This window comes from Pongo abelii, chromosome 8 (genome assembly GCF_028885655.2).
Source record: "Pongo abelii isolate AG06213 chromosome 8, NHGRI_mPonAbe1-v2.0_pri, whole genome shotgun sequence".
NCBI classification, from domain to species: Eukaryota; Metazoa; Chordata; class Mammalia; order Primates; family Hominidae; genus Pongo; species Pongo abelii.
Genome location: NC_071993.2, coordinates 27177395 through 27196969, shown reverse-complemented (window position 1 = coordinate 27196969; position 19575 = coordinate 27177395). Strand labels below are relative to the sequence as shown.

At 45.4% G+C, this 19575-nt stretch overlaps 1 protein-coding gene across 2 annotated transcripts; it reads left to right on the top strand.

The window, feature by feature from the left end:
- The first annotated feature begins 4391 nt into the window (after positions 1-4391).
- On the top strand, positions 4392-18855 carry LOC129048417 (amyloid beta A4 precursor protein-binding family B member 1-interacting protein-like). 2 transcript variants are annotated; one of them, XM_054523158.1, is made up of 4 exons: positions 4392-4865; positions 14689-14891; positions 15851-15954; positions 18463-18855. In XM_054523158.1, exons 2-4 carry the CDS (start codon positions 14855-14857, stop codon positions 18829-18831), a joined length of 510 nt encoding a protein of 169 aa, XP_054379133.1. In that variant the 5' UTR covers positions 4392-4865; positions 14689-14854; the 3' UTR covers positions 18832-18855. The 2 variants fall into 2 exon arrangements, with proteins under 2 accessions (XP_054379133.1, XP_054379134.1); XM_054523159.2 differs by lacking the exons at positions 4392-4865; positions 14689-14891 and adding an exon at positions 12710-14359.
- The last annotated feature ends 720 nt before the right edge of the window (positions 18856-19575 follow it).

Here is a 19575-nt window from a genome sequence, read left to right as displayed (position 1 = left end):
TGTCTCCTGGGTTCAAGCCATTCTCTTGCCTTAGCCTCCTGAGTAGCTGGGATTACAGGCATGCGCCATCAGGCTGGACTAATTTTATCATTTTCAAGAGCGATGGGGATTCACCATGTTGATCAAGCTGATCTTGAAGTCCTGACCTCATGTGATCCACTCACCTTGGCTTCCCTAAGTAGTGGGATTACAGGCATGAGCCACCATCCCTGGCTAAAAATTTCATTTATTGATCAACAACCCTTTTTCTAAGGAGATGCTTGTGGTCTAAATATGCAGATTCCCAGTCATTTCCAAGAAGAAGGGAATGACGGCAAGGCAAACTGGGAGGGAGTTTAGGATTGTTCTGAGGTTGTGAAAGCCATTGAAATTCACATATAAGAGGATAGAGAAAGGGAATCCACATGTCTGATCCCTCCATGTACCGGGTATAACTTGTTCTTCATTAAGTTGCACCACCTTTGGCATCAGAGAGAACTGGATTTGAATTCAAGTTCCAACACTCATTAGGATGTGATGGTGAATGTGTTTTTAACTCCTCTGAGCCTCATTTTGCTTATCTATAAAAGAGGGGATTCTTACGAGGCTTCTGTAAGGTAAATAAGTAAAAATTTGGGTGGACAAAATGCCTTTAATTTAAAAGATAGGGTTGTTATGAGGCTTCGATAAGGTAAGTGTGTAAAAATCTGGACACAAGTTCTGTAATTTTGTTAGTGTTCAATATACAGAGAAGGATTATTTTTCTCTCATTTAATTTTTAGAGCAAGTTTATAAAATGGTGTTACTCATATTTTTGAGATAATCAAATCAAGAATCACAAAGATTAAATGAGTCGCCATAGTCACAAAGCAGTTCACAATACATGTCCTGGGTGATTGCCAGTTAAAAGTAGCAATGATGATCACGTTTAAAATCTTGTATTATGTGGTGCTTTTCTCTTACGTAAGCCTCTTTGTGTGTTGAAGCCATAGATTCTAAGTTGTTGTATCAAAGTGATCACTAGAAAACTGTGATATACTTAGTGTATACATTTCAGAAAATGTCCTCTATTACTCTTGTTAATTTGATTGAATATGTGTGTTATTTTAAAATATGTAAAGGGAGTATATGTGGATTGAATATATATGTGTATATATATATGAAATATGATTTGACATTATAGTGTAGACGTCGCTCATGGCAATGTGTTTTTCTGAAAGCAGCTGCAGAACTCTGTCATTTTTCAGGTTGAAAAACCTCAGAGGTTATGGGGGAAAGGGGCTCTATGAATATATGAGGCAGATTTGGGTTCAGTAATTTTAGCATCATTCATTGTAACGTGATGATCCCTAGGAACTTCATCACAGCGAGCAACTTGAAAGCTCCCAGCAGCCAACAATGGATGAAAGGAGGGGCGGGTCCACTGGCAGGGCGGGGCCTTGTGAACCTGGTGCTTAAGCTCTGAATTCCAAGTTGGGGGGACACATGCAAAGGATTCTGGGCCTGATTGTTTCCTCTAACCAGGATGCATTCTGGTTGGCAGGGCAACTGGCCTTCACTTGGTGGCCTTCAGTGGGTGTCCTCATTGGTTGCCTTCGCTTAGTGCCCTCACTTGGTACCCTCAGTTGTTTCTCTTCAGTTGGTGGTCTGCAGTTCGTGGTCTTCAGTTGTTCAGCAGTGGTGGAAGGAGGATGAATCCGTTTGTGCTTTCTCCTCCCCAGGCCACGCTCTCAGGCTTGTTGCATCCAGTCCCTTCTAAAATAAACCAGACAGGTTGGTAGTTTTTTTTTAGCAGACAAGTCAGCTCAGAGTATGGGGGCAACACAGGGTACAGGCTGCTAGCGCAGTGCTACCCCATGGCCCAGGGCTGCCCATGCCAGACATGCATTTGCCAGGAAGAGGCGATAGGTGTTGAGCTCTGCAGACTTGGGTGAAAGCGAAGGCCCAAGCTGTCTCAGAAGAGCATGGGTGCCCCATGGGGACCAAAGCGAAGGCCCAAGCTGTCTGAGAAGAGCATGGGTGCCCCATGGGGACCACACTGAACTGTCGCATGTGCACCAAAGCCAGCCCCAATCAGGGCCAGCACAAGGGTTCTGCAGAGCCAGCCTGTGGCTCTGATGTCTACGAGTATGCAGACAGCGAAGACACAGGCCGCGATATACAGGAGCAGAGGCGCTGTCCCCCAATGCCAGCCTCAAGCGGGGCCAGCTCACGGTGGGGTGGGTGAAGCCGACCTGCAGCTCTGAGATCCACAAGGTGGAGGTGGCAGTAGCGCCAGACCCCACTGCTTTCGAGCCTGCCCAGTTGAATTTGGGAGCCAGCAAGGGTCCTGACTGCAGCACATTGGCGACCAGAAGACGCCCAAAGGTAAGGAGGCTTCAGATACCACCTAAGTTTAGAAGCTCCTCTGGCTGCTGCTGGCCCAAAGTTTCCCCAGAAGCATCCAAAGCCTGGGGCTCCTCCCTCCTGCCCCTAGTTTGCTATCCTAAGCCCAGGCCTCAAGCAGGAGGACTGGCTCTGCCTCGCCTCCCCACCACTTCTTTTTTCCCTGCTGTGTCCAGCCGGTTTCTTTCCTCCTACCTACCTACTCCAATGCCCAGTTCTGGGCATTCTTCTTCTCCTAGGCTGACCAAAAACTACATTTTTAGAACACAAAATTTATGCCACAGATTTCATTGCTGTAGAGGAAATGTCTGACAGCTCTTGTATTTAAACTTAAGTAGCCTCATTGGGACTCACAACTTCATATCTTGAGTTCTAGGCCAGAGCCCTCCCTCCTAAGGCAATGTCAGAGGGTCAGAGGTACTCTTCTTGATTCTAATAATAAAAAAGGATTTTTTGTAGAGACAGGGTCTCACTGTGTTGCCCAGGCTGGTCTCAAACTCCTGGCCTCAATGATCCACCCACCTTGGCCTCCCACTTTGCTGGCATGATAAGCAAGAACCACCACACCTGGCCTTTGGAGGTGCTCTATCTTTGTGTGTTTTGGCTAATCTTCCTGCAAATCTGTCAGTAAGATGCTACTGCAGTATGGTTCCAAACCTTTTTGCACAAATTCAGTGGATCCTGTGATATTTTTACATGGAAGAGCCCTTTTGTTTATTGCAGAGAAGCTAGACAATTCACAGTTAGTAACCTAAGGCCTAGAAAATTTTGTTTCTTGAACAAAACAACTGTTTATAGATGCTTGTGGTCCAAAGATGCAGATTCCTAATCATGAAAAGGAAGAAGTGATGGCCACTACAGGCAACCAGAGAGGGAGTTTAGAATTGTTCTGAGGCCCTGAAAGCCATTGAAATTCACCCATAAGAAGGCAGAGAAAGGGAATCCACATGTTTTGGTCCCTCCATGTGTGGGGTATAAGATGGTCTTCATGAAGGTGCACCACCTTTGGTGTCAGAGAGAAATGGATTTGTATCCCAGTTCCATCTCTGATTACAACGTGATGGTGAATGAGTTTTTAAATCCTCTGAGCCTCAGTTTTCTCATCTATAAAAGTAGGGATTCTTACGAGGCTTCCATAATATTAGTGTGCAAAAATCAGGGAATAATGCCTGTAATTTAAAAGACGGGGTTGTTATGAGGCTTCAATAAGGTAAGTGTGTAAAAATCTGGACACAATGCCTTTGATTTTGTAATTGTACAATATATGAAGCAGGAGGGTTTTCTCTCCTTTTATTTTTAGAACAAGTTTATACAATTGGCATTATTCATATTTTTAAGGTAATCAAAAGACCAATAAGTTTAAATAAATCACCACACTCACAAAGCAGTTCACAATATATTTACTGGGTAATTGCTACTTAAAAGTAGCAATGATTGAAAATCTTGTATTATGTGGCGGTTTTCTCTTCCATGTGCCTCTTCATTTGTGGAAACCATAGAGTCTAAGTTGCTCTATCAAAGTGTTCATTTAGAAAAATGTGATGTACTCAGTGTATAAATTTTAGAAAATTTCCACTGTTAGTCTTGTTAATTTGATTGAATATGTGCGTTTTGGATTATGAATATGAATATGTATTGATATATGAAATAAGACTTGACATCATAGAGTAATCTTAGCTCATGGCAATGTTTTCTTCTGAAAATACCTGCCGAAATTTGTATTTTTTCCAGTTTCCAAAAAAAATGAGTCGCGACGGGGCAAAGGGGATGTTTGAATGTCAGATACGGTATGAGGCACATTAGTATACAGTAATTTCCGCATAATTCATATTCATACTTCACAGTGAGGAAACCTGAAACTTGCTACCAGCTACTAATAAATGAAAGGTGGGGCGGGGCCGCTGTGGGGGCGGGGCCTTGTGAGCCAGTGCCTGCACTCCCGCATCACAAATGGAAGGGCTGCGCATGAGGGGAACTCAAGGCCTGATTGGTTCCTCCTAAGCAGGACGCGATCTGGTTGGCAGAGCAACCGGCCTTCAGTTAGTGCCTTCAGTGGGTGCCTTCAGTTGGTGGCATTTGGTTGCCTTTCCTGGGGAGAGGTGGCAGGTGCTCAGCTCTGCAGGCGTGGGGGCAAGCGAAGGCCCAAGCTTTCCGAGAAGAACAGAGGTGCCCCATGGGGACCACACTGACTTGTCGCGTGTGCACCAAAGCCAGCCCCAGGCAGGGCCCCCACAGGGCTTCTGCGGAGCCGTCTTGCGGCTCTGACATCTATGAGTGGGCAGCCAGGAAAGGTGCAGGCCCCAGCACAGAGGAGCAGAGGCACCCGGAACAAGCTGTCCCTTAATGCCAGCCCCAAGCGGGGCCAGCTCAGGATGCGGTGCTTGGAGCAGTCCTGAAGCTCTGAGATCCACGAGGTGGCGGTGGGAGTAGCGCCAGACTCCACTGATTTGGAGCCTGCCCAGTCTCATTCAGGAGTCATGACGACCAGAAGATGCCAAAAGGTAGGGAGACTACAGATACCGCTTGGCCTTAGGAGCTCCTTTGGCAGTTGCTCACCCATGGTTCCCCCCAGAGGCATCCACAGCCTAGGGCTCCTCCCTCCTGCCCCTAGTTCGCTTTCCTAGGCCCAGGCCCCAAGCAGGAGGACTTTCTCTGACTCGACTCCCCACCCCTTCTTCTTTCCCTGTTGCATCCAGCCGGTTACTTTCCCTTGCCCTGTCCAAATGCCCACTTCTGGGCCCTCTTCTTCTTTCTTAGGCTGGTCAAAACTAAGATTTCAGATTACAAAATGTATGCTACAGATTTCATTACGGTAGAGGAAATATGCAACAGCTCTTGTATTTAAACTTAAGTAGCCATATTGGGACCCCCAATTTCATATTTTTCGTTGTAGAGCAGAGCTCTCTCTCCTAAAGTAATGGCTGAGGGTTAGAGGTACTCTTCTTGATTGTAATAATAAAAAATGATTTCTTGTAGAGACAGGGTCTCACTGTGTTGCCCAGGCTGGTCTCAAACCCCTGGCCTCGAGTGATTCACCCATGTTGGCCTCCCACTTTGTTGGGATGACAAGCAAGAACCACCACACCTGGCCTTGGGAGGTGCTCCTGCTTTGTGTGTTTTGGCTGGTCTTCCTGCACAACTCTCAGTAAGATGCTCCTGTAGCATAGTTCCAAAGCTTTCTGCAAAAATTCAGTGGATGCTGTGATTTTTTATGTAGAATAGCCCCTTTATTTATTGAAGCTGGACAATTCACCCTTAGTAACATTGGGTTTAGCAAATTTCATTTATTGATCAACACACCTGTTAAAAGGTGATGCTTGTGGTCCATATATGTAGCTTCCTCATCATCCTCAAGGAAAAGGCAACCACTGCAAGGCAACCTGGGAGGGAGTTTAGGATTGTTCTGAGGCAGTGCAAGCCATTGAAATTCACACAGGAGGGGACAGAAAAGAGAATCCACATGTTCTGATCTCTCCATGTTCTTGGTATAATTTGGTCCTCCTTAAATTGCACCATTTTTGGCATCAGAGAAAAGTGGATTTTAATACCTCTTCCATCACTGTTTATGATGTGATGCTGAATGTGTTTTTAACTCGTCTGAGCCTCAGTTTGCTCATCTATAGAAGATGTGATTGTTGTAAGGCTTTCATAAGGTTAGTGTGTAAAAACCATGGCAAAATCCTTGTAATTTAAAAGAGAGGGTTGTTATGAGGCTTCTATAAGGTAAGTGTGTAAAAGTCTGGACAAAATGTCTACTATTTTGTAAGTGTTCAATATGTGGATAAGGAGGATTATCTTTCTCTCCTTTTTAGACCATAAATTTTTAGACCAAGTTTATAAAATTGGGGATACTCTTATTTTTTAGACAATCAAACCAATGATCAGACAGACTAAATAAATCACCATAGTCACAAAACAGTTCACAATACATTTACTGGGTAATTTCTAGTTAACAGTAGCAATGATGATCACATTGAAAATCTTGTATTTTGTGGTGGTTTTCTGTCACCTAAGCTTCTTTCTTTGTTGAAACCATAGATTCTAAGCTGCTCTATCAAATTGATCATTAGAAAAATGTGTAGTGTGTAAATGTTAGAAAATTTATCCTGTTAGTCTTGTTAATTTGATTGAACATGTGTGTCATTTTCAAAAATGTAAATCGAATATATGTGGATGGGACATATATGTGTACATATGAAATATAACTTGAATTAGAGAGTAGGCTTAGCTCATGGCAATGGTTTTTCTGAAAGCACCTGCAGAAATTTCTCATTTCTAGTTTGTTAATGTTTCAGAGATTATGGAGAAATAGTGGTTCTATGAATCTCAGACACTGCATAAGGCAGATTTGGTTTCAATAATTTTAGCATCATTCATTGTAAGGCAGTGATCCCTAGTAACGTCTTCACAGTGAGAAAGCTGAAAGGTCCTAGCAGCCAGCAATGAATGAAAGGTGGGGTGGGGCTGCTGGCAGGGTGGGGCTTTGTGAGCCATGTGCCTGTGCTCTCAAGTTCCAAGTTTGTGGGGATGCATGCAGGGGATTCTGGACCTGATTGTTTCCTCTAACCAGGATGTGTTCTGGTTGGCAGGGCAACTGGCCTTCACTTGGTGGCCTTCAGTGGATGCCCACATTGGTTGCCTTCGGTTAGTGCCCTTAGTTGCTACCCTCAGTTGTTTCTCTTCAGTTGGTGGTCTTCAGTTGTTGGGCAGTGTTGGAAGGAGGATGAATCCGTTTGTGCTCTCTCCTCCCCCAGTCACAGCTCTCAGGCTTGTTGCCTCCAGGCCCTCCTAAAATCAACCAGAGATGTTGGCAGGTTTTTCTTAGTAGACAAGTCAGCTCAGGGTACGGGGGTTATGCGGGATGTAGGCTGCCAGTGCAGTGCCGCCCCATGGCCCAGGGCTGCCCGTGCCAGCCATGCTTTTGCCAGGAAGAGGCGATAGGTGTTGAGCTCTGCAGACTTGGGGGCAAGCGAAGGCCCAAGCTGCCCAAGAAGAGCAGGGGTGTCCCATGGGGACCACACTGACCTGTCGCATGTGCACCAAAGCCAGCCCCAGTCAGGGCCAGCACAAGGGTTCTGCAGAGCCAACCTGTGGCTCTGACATCTATGAAGGTGCAGACAGCGAAGGCGCAGGCTGCGATATAGAGGAGCAGAGGCACCCGAAACACGCTGTCCCCCACTGCCAGCTGCAAACGGGGCCAGCTCAGGGCGCAGTGGGTGAAGCCATCCTGAAGCTCTGAGATCCATGAGGTGGTGGTGGCCCTAGCTCCAGACTCCACTGTTATGGAGCCTGCCCAATCAAATTTGGGAGCCAGCGAGGGACTTGACAGCAGCACACTGGACACCAGGAGACCCCAGAAGGTAGGGCGGTGACTGATACTGCTTAAGTTCAGGAGCTCCTCTGGCCGTTGTTGGCCCAAGGTTCCCCCAGAGGCATCCAAAGCCTCAGTTTTCTCATCTATAAAAGATATGATTGTTATGAGGCTTCCATAAGGTAAGTGTGTAAAAACCATAGCAAAATGCTTGTAACTTAAAAGAGAGGGCTTCTATGAGGCTTCTATAAGGTAAGTGTGTAAAAATCTGGACACAATATCTATAATTTTTTAAGTGTTCAATGTATGGAGAAGGAGGATTATTTATTTTCATATAATTTTCAGAGCAAGTTTATAAAATTGGTGATACTCATATTTCTTAGACAATCTAACCAATGATAAGAAAAAAATAAATAGATCACCAAAGTCACAAAGCGGTTCACAATGCATTCACTGGGTAATTTCTAGTTAACAGTAGCAAAGATGATCACATTGAAAATTTTCTATTATGCGGTGGTTTTCACTTACATAATCCTCTTGGTCTTTTGAAACAACAGATTCTAAGTTGTTCTATCAAAGTGATCATTAGAAAAATGTGATGTACTTAGTGTGTAAATTTTAGAAAATTTCTTCTGTTAGTCTTGTTAATTTGATTGAACATGTGTGTTATTTTCAAAAATGTAAATGGAATATATATTGATTGGACATATACGTGTATATATGAAATATAACTTGACATTATAGAGTAGGCTTAGCTCATGGCAATGTTTTTTTCTGAAAGCACCTGCAGAAATCACTCTTATTTCTAGTTTGTTAATGTTTCAGAGGTTATGAGGGAAAGGGGATTCTATGAATCCCAGACACTGTGTGAGGCAGATTTGGTTTCAGCAATTTTAGCATCATGCATTGTAAGGTGATGATCCCTAGGAACTTCTTCTCAGTGGGAAACCTGAAAGGTCCTAACAGCCAGCAATGAATGAAAGGTGGGGTGGCCCCGCTGGCAGGACGGGGCCTTGTGAGCCACGTGCTTGTGCTCTCAAGTTCCAGGTTTGTGGGGATGCATGCAGGGGATTCTGGACCTGATTGTTTCCTCTGAACCAGGATGCGGTCTGGTTGGCAGGACAACTGGCCTTCACTTGGTGGCCTTCAGTGGGTGCCCTCATTGGTTGCCTTCGGTTAGCGCCCCCAGTTGGTACCCCCAGTTGGTACCCTCAGTTGGTGCTCTTCAATTGGTGGTCCTCAATTGTTTCTCTTCAGTTGTTCGGCAGTGGTGGAAGGAGGAGGAATCCGTTCTTCCCTCTCCTCCCCCAGTCACAGCTCTCAGGCTTATTGCATCTAGGACCCTCTAAAATAAACTGGACAGGTTGGCAGGTTTTTTTTTTTTGGCAGACAAGTCAGCTCAGAGTACAGGGGTTATGCAGGGTGTGGGATGCTAGTGCAGTGCCACCCCATGGCCCAGGGCTGCCCATGCCAGCCATGCTTTTGGAAGGAAGAGGTGATAAGTGTTGAGCCCTGCAAACTTGGGGGCAAACGAAGGCCCAAGCTGCTGGAGAAGAGCAGGGGTGCCCCATGGGGACCACACTGACCTGTCGCATGTGCACCAAAGCTACCCCAGTGAGGGCCGGCACAAGGATTCTGCAGAGGCAGCCTGTGCCTCTTACATCTAAGAGTGTGCAGACAGCGAAGGTGCAGGCCAGGATATACAGTAGCAGAGGCGCCTGGAATGTGCTGTCCCCCAAAGCCAGCCACAAGTGGGGCCAGCTCAGGGTGTGGTGGGTAAAGCCATCCTGCAGCTCTGGGATCCACGAGGTGGAGGTGGCAGTAGCGCTGAACTCCACTGCTTTGGAGCCTGCCCAATCAAATCTGGGAGCCAGCGAGGGACCTGACAGCAGCACACTGGCCACCAGAAGACACCAAAAGGTAGGGAGGTGACAGATACTGCTTAAATTCAGGAGCTCTTCTGTCCGTTGCTTGCCCAAGATTCCCCTAGAAGCATCCAAACCTCAGTTTTCTCATCTATAAAAGACATGATTGTTTTGAGATTTCCATAAGGTAAGTGTGTAAAAACCATAGCAAAATGTTTGTAATTTGAAAGACAGGGTTTCTATGAGGCTTCTATATGGTAAGTATGTAAAAGTCTGGACACAATACCTATAATTTTTTAAGCGTTCAGTATATGGAGGAGGATTATTTTTTCTCATCTAATTTTCAGAGCAAGTTTATAAAATTGGTGATACTCATATTTCTTAGACAATCTAACCAATGATCGGAAAGAATAAATAGATAACCAAGGTCACAAAGCAATTCACAATGCATTCACTGGGTAATTTCTAGTTAAAAGCACCAATGATTTTCACATTGAAAATGTTGTATTCTGTTGTGGTTTTCTCTTACATAGTCCTCTTGGTGTTTTGAAACCATAGATTCTAAGTTGCTCTATCAAAGCGTTCATTAGAAAAATGTGATGTACTTAGTGTGTAAATGTTAGAAAATTTCTTGTATTACTCTTGTTAATTTGATTGAACATATGTGTTATTTTCAAAAATGTAAAACGAATATATGTGGATTGGATATATATGTACATATATGAAATATGACTTGACATTATAGAGCAGACTTAGCTCATGGCAATGTTTTTTCTGAAAGCACCTTCAGAAATATTTCTTATTTCTAGTTTTTTAATGTTTCAGAGATTATGGAGCAAAGGGGGTTCTATGAATACCAGATAGTACATGAGGCAGATTTGGTTTCAGTAATTTTAGCATCATTCATTGTAAGGCAGTGATCCCTAGGAACTTCTTCATGTTGAGAAACCTGAAAAGTCCTAGCAGCCGGCATGAATGAAAGGTGGGTCGGGGCCACTGGCAGGGCAGGGCATTGTGAGCCATGTGCCTGTGCTCTCAAGTTCCAAGTTTGTGGGGATGCATGCAGGGGATTCTGAACCAGATTGTTTCCTCTAACCAGGATGTGGTCTGGTTGGCAGGGCAACTGGCCTTCACTTGGTGGCCTTCATGGGTGCCCTCATTGCTTGCCTTCGGTTGGTGCCTTCAGTTGGTGCTCTTCAGTTGGTAGTCCTCAGTTGGTGGTCTTCAGTTGTTGGGCAGTGTTGGAAGGAGGATGAATCCGTTTGTGCTCTCTCCTCCCCCAGTCACAGCTCTCAAGCTTGTTGCCTCCAGCCCCTTCTAAAATAAGCCAGAGATGTTGGCAGGTTTTTCTTAGCAGACAAGTCAGCTCAGGGTACGGGGGTTATGCGGGGTGTGGGCCGCTAGCACAGTGCCACCCCATGGCCCAGGGCTGCCCGTGCCAGCCGTGGCTTTGCAAGGAAGAGGTGATAGGTGTTGAGCTCTGCAGACCTGGGGGCAAGCGAAGGCCGAAGCTCCCCGAAAAGAGCAGAGGTGCCCCATGGGGACCACACTGACCTGTCACATGTGCACCAAAGGCAGCCCCAGTCAGGGCCAGCACAAGGGATCTGCAGAGCCAGCCTGTGGCTCTGAGGTCTATGAGTGAGCTGACAGCAAAGGGGCAGGCTGTGATGTACAGGAGCAGAGGCACCCTAAACATGCTGTCCCCCAATGCCAGCCGCAAGTGGGGCCAGCTCAGGGCATGGTGAGTGAAGCCTTCCTGCAGCTCTGGGATCCACAAGGTGGAGGTGGCAGTAGCGCTGGACTCCACTGCTTTGGAGCCTGCCCAATCGAATTTGGGAGCCAGCGAGGTACCTGACAGCAGTATATTGGCCACCAGAAGACACCCAAAGATAGGGAGGCAATGGATACTGCTATAGTTCAGCAGATCCTCTGGTCATTGCTGGCCCAAGATTCCCCCAGAGGTATCTAAAGCCTCAGTTTTCTCACCTATAAAAGATGTGATTGTTATGAGGCTTCCATAAGGTAAGTGTGTACAAACCATGGCAAAATGATGGTAACTTAAAAGAGACCATTTCTATGAGGCTTCTATAAGGTAAGTGTGTAAAAATCTGGACACAATACCTATAATTTTTAAAGGGTTCAATATATGCAGAAGGAGGATTATTTTTTCTCATCTAATTTTTAGAATGAGTTTATAAGATTGGTGATACTCATATATCTTAGACAATTAAACCAATGATCAGAATAAATAGATCACCAAAGTCACAAAGCAGTTCACAATGCATTCATTGGGTAATTTTTAGTTAAAAGTAGCAGTGATGATCACATTGAAAATTTTGTATTATGTTGTGGTTTTCTCTTCCATAATCCTCTTGGTGTTATGAAACCACAGATTCTAAGTTGCTCAATCAAAGCGATCATTAGAAAAATGTGATGTACTTGGCCGGGCGCGGTGGCTCACGCCTGTGATCCCAGCACTTTGGGAGGCCGAGACAGGTGGATCACAAGGTCAGGAGATCGAGACCATCGTGGTTAACACTGTGAAACCCCGTCTCTATTACAAATACAAAAAATTAGCTGGGCCGGGTGGCGGGCGCCTGTAGTCCCAGCTACTCAGGAGGCTGAGGTAGGAAAATGGTGTGAACCTGGGAGGCGGAGCTTGCAGTGAGCCGAGATTGTGCCACTGCACTCCAGCCTGGGCGACAGAGCAAGACTTCATCCCAAAAAAAAAAAAAAAGAAAAGAAAAGAAAAGAAAAATGTGATGTACTTAGTGTGTAAATCTTAGAACATTTCTTTTGTTAGTCTTGTTAATTTGAACATGTGTGTTATTTTCAAAAATGTAAATGGAACATACGTGGATTGGATATATATGTGTATATATGAAATATGACTTGATATTATAGACTAGGCTTAGCTTATGGCAATGGTTTTTTCTGAAAGCACCCACAGAAATGTCTCTTATTTCTAGTTTGTTAATCTTTCAGAGATTATGGGGGAAAGGGGTTTTTATGAATCTCAGACAGTGCATCAGGCAGATTTAGTTTCAGTAATTTTAGCATCATTCATTGTAAGGTGGTGATCCCTAGGAACTTCATCACAGTGAGAAACCTGAAAGGTCCTAGCAGCCAGCAATGAACTAAAGGTGGGGCGGGGACACTGGCAGGGCGGGGCCTTGTGAGCCATGTGCCTGTGCTCTCAAGTTCCAGGATTGTGGGGATGCATGCAGGGGATCCTGGGCCTGATTGTTTCCTCTGAACCAGGATACGGTCTGGTTGGCAGGACAACTGGCCTTCACTTGGTGGCCTTCAGTGGGTGTCCTCATTGGTTGCCTTCGGTTAGTGCCCTCGGTTGGTACCCTCAGTTGTTTCTGTTCAGTTGGTGGTCCTCAATTGTTGGGCAGTGGTGGAAGGAGGATGAATCCATTTGTGCTCTCTTCTCCCCCAGTCACAGCTCTCAGGCTTTTGCATCCAGGCCCTTCTAAAATAAACTGGACAGGTTGGCAGGATTTTTTAGCAGACAAGTCAGCTCAGAGTACGGGGGTGATATGGGGTGCATGCTGCTAGCGCAGTGCCACCCCATGGCCCAGGACTGCTCGTGCCAGCAATGCTTTTGCCAGCAAGAGGCGATAGGTGTTGAGCTCTGCAGACTTGGGGGCAAGCAAAGGCCCAAGCTGCCCGAGAAGAGCAGGAGTGCCCCATGTGGACCACACTGAACTGTCGCATGTGCACCAAAGCCAGCCCCAATCAGGTCCAGCACGAGGGTTCTGCACAGCCAGCCTGTGGCTCTGATGTCTATGAGTGTGCAGACAGCAAAGATGCAGCCCGCAAGATACAGGAACAGAGGTGCCTGGAACATGCTGTCCCACAATGCCAACCACAAATGGGGCCAGCTAAGGGTGCGGTGGGAGAAGCCGTCCTGCAGCTCTGAGATCCACAAAGTGGAGGTAGCAGTAGCACCAACTCCACTGCTTTGGAGGCTGCCAAGTCGAATTTGGGAGCCAGTGAGGGTCCTCACAGCAGCACATTGGACACCAGAAGACGCCCAAAGGTAGGGAGGTGGCAGATACTGCTTAAGTTCAGGAGCTCCTCTGGCCGTTGCTGACCCAAAATTCCCCCAGAGTCATCCACAGCCTGGGGCTCCTTCCTCCTGCCTAGAGTTTGCTTTCCTATGCCCAGGCCCCAAGCAGGAGGATTGGCTCTGCCTCGAGTCTTCATCCCTTCTTCTTTCCCTGCTGTGTCCAGCCAGTTTCTTACTTTCCTCCTACCTACCCCAATGCCCAGTTCTGTTTCCTCCTCTTCCTCCCCCAGGCTGGCTGAAAACTAAGTTGCAAAATACAAAATGCATACTACAGATTTCATTGCTGTAGACGAAATGTCTGACAGCTTTTCTATTTAAACTCTGGTTGTTCTCTTCATTTCTTTAAACATTAGAATAATTAAGCCTCATAATAGACGTGCCTTTGTAACTTGAAAGTACGACACTCAATTTTCACAATGAAAAAAATTTAATTTTTCTTTTCATAAATTTTTGGCACAGGTAGTATTTAGTTATTGAGTAACTCCTTTAGTGGAGATTTGTGAGATTTTGGTGCACCCACCACCCAAGCAGTGCACACGGAATCCAATTTGTAGTCTCTTATCTTTCTCCCCCTTCCCACGGTTTTGCCCTGAGTATCATTCTTTTCTTTGAGACTGAGTGTCATTCTGTCACCCAGGCTGGAATGCTATGTCACGATGTCAGCTCGCTGCAACCCTTGCTTCCTGAGTTCATGTGATCCTCCTGCTTCAGCCTCCCGAGTAGCTGGGATTAGAGGCGCATGTCACGATACCCGACTAAATTTTTTGTATTTTTAGTAGTGACTGGCTTTCACCAAATTGGCCAGTCTGTTCTCGAACTCCTGAATTCAAGAGGTCTGCCTGTCTTGGCATTCCCTCAGGCAGGGATTACAGGAATCAGCCACCAGAACCCAGCCAAACTTCCCCTTTTTTGTTGTTTTTTTTCTAATTTCCTGAAGTCATTCTTTGAGTTGTCATGTAGATTAATGGGTTTCTCAAACTACTAGAAAACTAGTTGAAGAAATAAACAGGCAGTTTGTGAATATTAGAACAGTGGTGCTGAGCATGGCTAAAGCATCTCTGCATTCACAGGGAGAGGAGCAGAAGACCTTCTGGTGTGGGCTGGGCAGCAATTCACTTGCAGGAGAAACAGCCCGGGTGTGGAGAGGTGGCCATCCTTGGCGGGATCCTTTCTAAGGAGCCGAGAAATCAATGTAGAGCTTCCTCTATCTGATTCTCTAACAACTGTAAACCTTCCATGAGTCAAGCTTTCTGTCAAAAGGACAAATTAAAAGGCAAGAAAATAAAATCGTAATACCAGGACTTTTGGGGGAAAAAAAAAACCACACATCTAATTCCAGATTATTTCAGGGACCCGCACATTTTGCCCAAATCTCTGTCTGTTGTTTCTGTGTCCAATGTACTCTTGGTTGTTGGTGGTGGTGTTTATCTGTTTTTTGTTTTTTGTTGTTGTTGTTTTTGTTGAGACTAAGTCTCGCTCTGTCGCCAGGCTGGAGAGCAGTGGCGTGATCTCAGCTCACTACAACCTCTACCTCCCGGGTTCAAGCGATACTCCTGCCTCAGCCTCCCGAGTAGCTGGGACTACAGGCATGCACCATCACGCCCAGCTAATTTTTGTATTTTTAGTAGAGACACGGTTTCACCATGTTTGCCAGGATGGTCTTAATCTCTTGACCTCATAATCTGCCCACCTTGGCCTTCCAAATTGTGGGGTTTACAGGCAGGGGCCACCCCGCCCAGCCCAATATACTCTTTGTTGAGGACAATGTTCAAAAGTTGTTCCTGTACTCAGCACGGTATGAAACTAGATAAATACATTTTAGGGAAATCAACAATAGAATTTTTTTGAAAGAAAATTGGTTTTCAAGGTTTATTCTTCAATTATCAAAGGTTTTCAAAAGTAAAACATACTATTCCTCTCCACAATCCCAGTTAATCCAGACCCTCCTTGGTGGGCTTTATCAAATACCGTACTCACCTTCCTGAATCTTTTGCTGAATCTCATATGAAGTTTTGTCACAGAACCTCAGATTTTTCATAAGGTTTTGTGTACCATGTCATGCCTGTGAATTGTTTTCTTTGCTTTGTTTTTATTTTTATTTTTTTGTAAGAAGTAGCCAGGAAGTATCTTTTTTTGCTTTATAGATGTAAACTGCTTTGTATTTTCAGATTAACTTTCAAGAATGTTGAAAATTCTTTGTTCACTCATCTTTTCTCGCTTCCTCCCTCTCAGGACCTATAAATGGCACCACCCAGCCCAATGGACAGATGCCCCAGGCTGCGCATTCTGTCAGTGCTGTTCTTGAAGAGGCCCAGGCACATGCTGAAACATGTAAGGTAAAATCAGCAAGCAGCTGACATACATTCCATCCAGCCGTCCCCCAAAGCCCATGTTCTCAACCATTTGCATTGTTCCAATAACTGCTCTTTTAAAAAGAGAAAACACGTGGTGGCTCACGCCTGTAATCGCAGTACTTTGGGAGGCCGAAACAGGAGAAGTGCTTGAGCTTCAGAGTTCCAGACCAGCCTGGACAACAGAACAAGGGCTCATCTCTACTAGAAATCAAAAAATTAGCCAGGCATGGTGGCGTGCACCTGTGGTCCTAGCTACTTGGGTGGCTGAGGTGTTTGAATTGCTTGAGCCCAGGATTTCAAGGCTGTGGTGAGCTGTGATCACACCACTGCACTCCAGCCTACGTGATAGATAAATACCTTGTCATAAAAAAAGAAAAAAAGATAAAAATGGGTTGCATTTTCTATTTTCCCCATTAATGTCCTACATACATCCCCAGGGTGATGGAGGAGAAAATACATTGTAAAATAATAGCCAATAGGTATGACATCCTCCATAACATTTTTTCAACCAAATAGATCAATGAGGATTCACTTAAATCTATCTTAAAATCATAGCTAATAATCATGATTTAGTTACTAATCTAGTTCAAAACCTCTCAGTTGACTGTATAAATTCTGCTGAATATTTCTCATATGTGATTCAAAACAACCTTAAATAACTGTGACAATAGCATATCACCCAGCTAGGACAGGCAGGGTGCTTCACTTTAGCAATTTTTCACTTCTTTCACCCCTTCATGTTGTCCATCAGTCAGTGGTGAAAACAACTAAATCTTGGTATTTATTGAACTTCGTATAATTCTGACAACCACTGCAGGCCTGTAAAAGTTGTATTTCTTTAATGTTCTCATTATCTTCTCAAGCCTGTGCTTCTCATGCAATGTACTTTCAGCTGTTATTATTTTCATTATTTCTATAATGCCAATCGAAGGAAAGCATTTAAAAATGCTGAAAGAAATAAAAGAATCCCAGAATAGAAATCACTTAACTATATGTGAACATCAATACCCAAGTTGCCTGTTCAGAAATTTTTTAAAAAGGAAAAAGTACATTGCCAGTTAATTAGCTTATCATCCTAAGTAAATAAACTAAATAAAATAGAAACTAAATCAGAAGGCACTTCATTAGAAAAAAAAACTTCCAAATTTAATCTTCAGTGGTAACAGGCTATTAAGCAGAGGAAGAAATAAACTGGAACCCTGATGAAATGTAAATTGGAATGATAATTATCACTAAAACAGAGGGATGCACTCCAGCTGCCTTGGGACATTTCATTATATAAATACAAATTATTATTATCTATGCCAGTATTGGCAGGGGAAGGGCTATGCCTCTAATAGACTTTAGCCATATTTGGCATTCTGGTTTCTACCAGTAGCACACTGGTGATTTTTCTTTTCAGAACTCATATATGTATCTCATTTGATCTCATCACGATCTGAGACACAGGTCATAATAGGGACTAGAGGGCACATTTTATACCCGGTGAACCAGCCAACTTTCATGCAGTTGAGAAAAAGTAAACTGTCCAGGTGAGGTGGCTCACACCTGTAATTCCAGCATTTTGGGAGGCCAAGGTGGACAGATCACTTGAGCCCAGGAGTTGGAGACCAGCCTGGGCAACATGGCAAAAAGCCATCTCTACAAAAAATACAAAAATTAGCTGGGCATGGTGGCACATGCTTGTCATCCCAGCCACTTGGGAGGCTGAGGCATAAGGATCACTGAGCCCTAGAGGCAGAGGTTGCAGTGAGTCGAGCTTGCACCACTGCACTCCAGCCTGGGTGACACAGCAAGATCCTGTCACAAAAAAAAAAAAAAAAAAAAAAAAAAAAAAAAAAAAAAGACCAGGTGCGGTGGCTCATGCCTGTAATCCCAGCACTTTGGGAGGCAGAGGCAGGGCAGATCATGAGGTCAGGAGTTCAAGACCAGCCTGACCAACATGGTGAAACCCCATCTCCACTAAAAATACAAACTTAGCTGGAGGTGGTAGCCAGCGCCTGTAGTCCCAGCTACTCGGGAGGCTGAGGCAGGAGAATCGCTTAAACCCAGGAGGCGGAGGTTGCGGTGAGCCAAGATGGTGCCACTGCACTCCAGCCCGGGCGACACAGCAAAACTCTTTCTCAATAATAATAATAATAATAATAAAGGCCAATTAGAGTCATTTCCCTATTCCAGAGCAAAGATGAGCTCATGAACAACTAGGGTTCTCAGTGACTGAGGGACGGGGGCCCCCCAGGCGGCAGACAGAGACCTCACATATCTATGGCATGGTCTTGTCCACTGGGGCTGTTTTGTCAAGAATAAAGAATGCTACTCAGGAGACTGAGGCGGGAGGATCGCTCAGGAGGTCGAGGTTGTGGTGAGCCCAGATCGCGCCATGCACTCAGCCTGGGTGACAGAGTGAGACCCTGTCCCCATTAATTAATAACAATAAATTAAAATTTCAAAAATTTTAAAATAATAAATGCTGCTGTCGCTTGGTTGCAGGATCAGAAGCCAGCCCTCGGGAACCGCCAGGAGCCAGGAGCACCCCGGGCCCCACAAGGCCCCAAGTCCAGCCTGCCCCACCCGCTCCGGTGCAGAGGTCCTGGGACACCCGTGGCAGCCCCTCCACACCCCCCAAGGCCAAGGGCACAGGCAGCGGGGGCTTCCCCGCCCCGCCCGACTGCTTCCTGCCGCCACAGCAGCCACCAATGCAGCCCCTGGAGTACCCAGAGCTCTCGCCGCCTCCCCCAGACTTCATGGAGACGCCCCTGGACTTCGTGCTCCCTCCCCTCGCTGTCGCCAAGAGGCCTCCTATGCCCCACCCCCCCAACAGGCAGGAAGCATCAAGGTTCACAAGCAGCAAATGAATAAAAGTTAAACGTTCTTCCTACTGTATTTCTATAAGGATTATTGGGTCAGTCGATCTTGAGGTCAACACTATAATTAAAACTAGCTTTCACCATCCCATGCCTTCTTAAGTCTTGGTGACCTTAGATTTTCATCTCTACCTCTGCGACCTTCAGAATTTTCAGGAAAATAGAGGAAAACGAAAAAACATGACAATCTCTTTCTCTGAGATTCCCATTGCTTGGGGCCCTGGACACAGGCTGTTTTGCCTTTTTTTTTTTTTTTTTGGTGTTTTTTTTTTTTTTTTGAGACGGAGTCTTGCTCTGTCGCCCAGGCTGGAGTGCAGTGGCGCGATCTCGGCTCACTGCAAGCTCCGCCTCCCGGGTTCACGCCATTCTCCTGCCTCAGCCTCCCGAGTAGCTGGGACTACAGGCGCCCGCCACAGCGCCCGGCTAATTTTTTGTATTTTTAGTAGAGACGGGGTTTCACCGTGTTAGCCAGGATGTGGTCTTGATCTCCTGACCTCGTGAGCCGCCCGCCTCGGCCTGCCAAAGTGCTGGGATTACAGGCGTGAGCAACCGCGCCCGGCCTGGTTTCGCTTTTTTAATGCTTGAATAACAGTAATTTAAAAAATAGTTATTCAGATAGTTTTTGAATTCTCTATTATTACAATGCTGTAAGTATCCTGTAAATAAGAATGTAGGGGCAGGTAAAAGCAATCTTACCGATGTATATTTCAGTCTGGAATGTTTTCCCTCAGGGATACAT

Coding starts and splice junctions, on each gene's coding strand:
- LOC129048417 (XM_054523158.1), top strand. CDS start 14,855: ATGAGTCAAGCTTTCTGTCAAAAGGACAAATTAAAAG. Junction 14,892..15,850: donor TCAAAAGGACAAATTAAAAG/GCAAGAAAATAA, acceptor CCTCCCTCTCAG/GACCTATAAATGGCACCACC. Junction 15,955..18,462: donor CACATGCTGAAACATGTAAG/GTAAAATCAGCA, acceptor GCTTGGTTGCAG/GATCAGAAGCCAGCCCTCGG.